Source organism: Morone saxatilis, unplaced genomic scaffold (assembly GCF_004916995.1).
Source record: "Morone saxatilis isolate NCDOM2014 unplaced genomic scaffold, NCSU_SB_2.0 Contig12, whole genome shotgun sequence".
Classification (NCBI taxonomy): Eukaryota; Metazoa; Chordata; class Actinopteri; family Moronidae; genus Morone; species Morone saxatilis.
The window spans coordinates 27,922,305-27,927,455 of NW_023339674.1; the positions used below are offsets into that span (position 1 = coordinate 27,922,305).

Consider the following 5,151-nt stretch of genomic DNA (forward strand, 5'->3'; position numbering starts at 1 on the left):
CAGTCTGATCCTGATCTGCAGAGATATTTGAGCCACACACACACACAGACACACACACACACACAGACACACAGACAGAGATTTCTTGCTTTATAGATAGATTGCCGATAAACTCAATTAATTTTCTAATGCCCTACTTTGGCTCTGATGCAGCCTCACCCTCTCTCTCTGTAGTCAGCACTCTGTAGTCTTGCTCAATGTCCTGCCCACAGCATGACCTTAAGCGGACTGAGGTTTATAGTTCCAAGATGTAGAACAAAGCACTATAAAAATAGCTTTGTTCCCATTATTCAGATAAACAAATTGTATTAACATGGCACACAGTTTTTATTGTTTTTACTGACATTTACTTATTTATTCTAGTGTTCACTTGTTTTTATGTATTTTAATTGATCACTCTTTATAAGTCCTGATTTTGAGAGCCTGGCACCTTTATATTCTAGTCAAGAGAAATGCCTTGTCGTTTGTTGCAAGCCAAATCTACCTTTAAGTACAAATAAAGTAACCTTGAGTTATAGCCTATCAACACTCAAGGCTTGTGTGCCACAGAGGGGGAAATGGAAACACTCAACTAAAGTACAAGTACCTCAAAATTATATTTAAGTACCCTACTTAAATAAATGTACTACCACAACTTTATTAAAAAGTTTGACCACAAGATTTTCTTTTTTACAGCAATATAAATATATCATCATATACTATCAGTTCCAAATAGTGGTTGAAGGTTTCCTTGATTACTAATAATCAGCATCTGTATCGGGCCCTGAAAAACACATACTGGTCAACCCCTATAATGCAAAGCATGTTAAAACAGCAATTACAGTGGAATTTTAAACAAAAAACAAAAATGAACAAAAATGGAATGAGTTGGTATTTTCCATTTAACTATAATCACATAAAACCAAATTAGCCAGCACTATGTGTTTGTTTGTGTATATTCTGTAAAGCAGTCACTATTCTTCTTGGGGTCCAAATAGTTTATATGGTGACAATACTACTACAAATATACACACACTGACATTATTCATCAAAATACACTGACACAACACATTGTAATGCACATAAACAAAACAAAAACATCAAAAAGACTGGCTCCGATTGAATTTCTCATAAATTAACAAAAATATCCTCAGGATCTGAGCTAAAAAACTAAAGGAAGATCATTCGTAAAAATTGTGAATAGGAGTGACCCAAGACAACTTCCATTTTTCACTTCTTTAAAATAATAACTTCTATTAAGGTACATTATTTGGCTTCTGTCTCTCAAGTAGATTTTTATCCAGAAAAACCATAACATTTTAGTTTTTTCAACATCAACTTATCAAGGATATAAAAAACAGCAGAAAAATCAAGCAAAACTACTCACATTTTTCTCTTTTCTATTTCCACAAGCCAGTCATCAACTACTTCAGTCAAGGCAGTGGCTGTCAAATGTTTTTTCTCTATATGAATGTTGGAAATTAGTGATTCAATTACTATTAGCAAAATAAGACTGGATCTGCTCATACACAATTCTTTCCATTATCTTCCTTAAAATTGGTAATAAACTTATAGGTCGACTATTGGATTCTGAAAACTGCAACTTATTTTTTGGTATCGGCACCAATTTGAAAATCTTCCATGCTTTTGGGCATACATTTTCACTGAAGCATTGATTAATAATATGCGTGACCATAGGGCAAATTTGCTTTAAGATCGTCAACCGCAGATGGTTTATTTTTAGATGTCATTAACATTAATTCAACTTTAGCAACACTAACTTCCTTGAACTCAGTTATATTTTACCCGCTCTACCTCTGCGCCACAGCCGCCCCATTCTATTATCAAAATACAATTTCTTTTTCTTCTTGTTTATTTATTTACAAAATTCATTAATTTGCATTATATTTGCCAATCTGATCTAAAACTAGATGAAATTGCTGTTAATTTGGCATGATCCCATTCCATCATACATTCTTTGAATTCCTTATCCAACCTTTGCTGGTGTTTGCTGGGGAGGAGGCATCAGGACTAGGGGTGCCAACAAGCTGAGCAAGCTGGTGAGGAAGGCCAGCTTTAAAAAGTATCCTACATTTTTCTATAAATATAGGCTATAAAGTCCTGTTCAGTCCATTTTCCTCATGCAGTATATTTTTATTTTTATTTCTCACCACCTGACCTGTTGGGGGTCCTTCGCAGTTCACTCGTTAGGCATCTCCTCTCCTCTCTTTAACCTGCTCACAGTGTCGGTTTAATAGCTTGGTTGAGGGGTACTTTCATTCCCCTGAAATGCAGTACTCTGTCTTTCTTTGCTATTTGTAAAATATATCTGCATTCTGTGGATCATCGGTCTTGAACCAGATTTCGTTAGAGGGCCCACTCTGTGCGCAATGTCCACTTCAGGCTGGCATGGAAGATTTCTATCTTAGACTTCCTCTTTAAAGAACGATGCCATGAATTCTGTAGGACATCCCTTTTCCACATCTTTGTCGAGGCCAAATACTCTGATATTACATTTACGGCTGAAATTTTTCAACCTTTTAGTTTTTTCTCTCAGTTCTCTGTTTTCTTTTTGGAGTGTGTTCTACATTTCATTCACCCTCTCTTGCCTGCTAGAAAGGGCCAGTTTGTCTTTAAAGTCCTTCAGCCACACTTTTAAGCAATCCAGTGGAGGTTGCATTTTATCAAATGCTTTATTTATTTATTTATTCTCTTATTATTGAGCAGAGTAATGCTACTAACTCAAGCTGCTTTCCACACTGACTGTCGGCCTCCATTCCGGTTCTCCCAGGTGAGGCAGTTGGCGTCTGTTTTTTCGATTTTCTTGGCATCAGAATTTTTCCTGCAATGGTTCTTCTTCTTTAACAATTTATGGGTAATTATGTAATTAATTTGTTTAAAAGGATCCTCCTTGGTTTCAAGTTGATACTAACTTTAGAAGTTCAGTGTCCTTGCACTAACACACCGCCACCGGACATGGCGATGTTTACTTAGTCCAACAGGACTGTTTTGCTAATCAATAGAAAACAATAAACAAACAATCCAGTTCATTCTAGGGGACGCAAGGCCTTCATGATTTTAAGGGCTGTAAGAAACCTCCAAAAATAAACACAGTAGGCCTATATCTCAGCATTTGATGGCTTCTGTTAAGTAAATTGTCAAACAAAACAATGGTGATTCATCAGGGACAAGAAAACATTGAATCTGTCAAAAAAAAAGTCTAAAAATATTTTAAAATACATAATACAGACAGAATTGCATAAAGAGGTTCCCTAGGCAGGAAATAATCTCCTCAAAATTCATCCAAATCACTCGTTTTACACAACATTCCTGCAGTTATTGGGTTTAGGTTCATTGTACGTTTTTGAATATAATATCAAAAATTATGTCAAGGATCGTCAGTTGACGAAATGGCAGAAAAAGAGTCCCTTAAAGAAAAAGGTTGGCAACCACTAGCCTTAAATATCAGCCTAACACGATGCTGTGCAAAGGGTGCCACTATCCAGGTAACATGAGTTCACAAAGTGCTGTCCCATTCATAACACAGACCTGGCTGCTGGGTGGGCACTAGAACCGGGCCTTCATATCAGTGTAGATATTAGTTAGCTAATAGCCATTAACAGCCAAGTCAGGTCACACAAGGCGTCCTTGCCAATAACGACGGCCGGTTGTGAAGTTTAGCGATGCACGAGCTAGCAGAACAGTTCTATAATGCGACATGGTAACTAAGCAGAGCTTTTAATACAGCTGCGTCATTCATTAGCGGACCATTGGTTACTTTAGTGGTAACGTTAGATAAACATGTTACAGTGCCCACACTTACAACACCGTAACAACACTCCTTCATTTCAACGATTTAGCGTTTAAAACACTTACATTCGGCTCCTTGCTCGCCATGCTGCTCTACGTCAAACTCCAAGGTCGAGACTATCCTCCTCCTCGTGGACCGTAAAGTCTACTGGGAAATGTAGTCCGACAGCATGGCCCCATCTTTTTTCAGTACAATATAGTGATGGGATTTCCTGCTCATTTTAGTGAGCCAGATCATTTGCCCCAGCTTAGCAACAAGAGTGTTTCCGGTCCCAGACTGCTCTTTATTCAGTACCACTTCTGGCTTTTATTATTTAGCCAAATTTAGCAATGTTTTGAGCTATAGTTGGTATGTGAGCACATTTATGGATATAACTTATAACTCAATGACTCAAGAATTTTCCTTTTTTTCCCCCATTGTGTTTCATATAAATACCTTACATAATGTAAAATTATTGATTTAATTATAATTATTATAATTGAAAAGTTAGGGACCGAGCCAGTATCAAATACTGGAAGGTCCCTATTGTATTTTGAATGTTTATTATTAGGGACCGAGCCAGTGACCAACACTGGAAGGTCCCTATTGTTCGCCTATAGTTCTTGTTTGCCGTAAGCAGAAAAGGTCACAAATCTAAGAGGTTGGTTTGTGGTTCCCCAGTCTAGTGCGCTGCTGTCCGGTGTGCGAACGCAGAACTTTTCACGTAGCATCTGGGAATTTAAAGTATTTGGAGCTATGCTTTTAACATGAAGCGCGTTGATGAAACATGGTAGGGCGAAATCCGTAGATTTTCGTAAAAAGAAGGAAGTGCACATTTCTCCACATTCTATGTCTAGATCGACACCAACCTTGGGTGTAGTACTTATGTCTTCATTAAGCATCGTGCACAATGCGTAAAAAATTTGAGGCCACCTACACGAATAGGTGCACTCTTTATGAAAGGACATGAAGTTTATATCGTGTTATGCCCGTGTGATAAAACGAAATTGTAGACTATATTGCCCAATCCCTTGAGAGTCCCTACAAAAATCTCAACAATCGGACACTGAGGAGTGGCGCGTCCGGTAGGGAAGATAGAATTGGCAAAGAAATTGGCAAGCTTATTTTAAAGTCCTCAACGAGGCTTATAAAAAGCTCTTTGACCCATAAAACCCACAAAACCCTAACGTGGAACAGTCGGCTACTTTGAATTTTCATTTCCAACTCTCCGGCGCATTTGTTTTGTTTTTGTCATTTAAAAATTTTGCCTGTATTTGAAAGAACTCCATCCCAGGGAATTGTTGGTTTTGCTTCAAAATTGTTCAGTACAGTCAGGAAAATGGTGATAAAGAAACGCTGCTCACAATTTGCGACTGTACGTT

General features: G+C 37.6%; 1 protein-coding gene across 1 annotated transcript in view; it reads right to left on the reverse strand.

The window, feature by feature from the left end:
* The window catches only part of LOC118321573 (prohibitin-2-like), a 6,933-nt gene extending 2,926 nt beyond the window's left edge, over nt 1-4,007 (reverse strand). Inside the window, exon 1 of the mRNA XM_035652940.1 lies at nt 3,856-4,007. Within this exon, the coding sequence (XP_035508833.1) occupies nt 3,856-3,876 (21 nt within the window). The 5' untranslated portion in view covers nt 3,877-4,007. The remainder of the gene's footprint in view (nt 1-3,855) is intronic.
* Between the last annotated feature and the right edge of the window lie 1,144 nt (nt 4,008-5,151).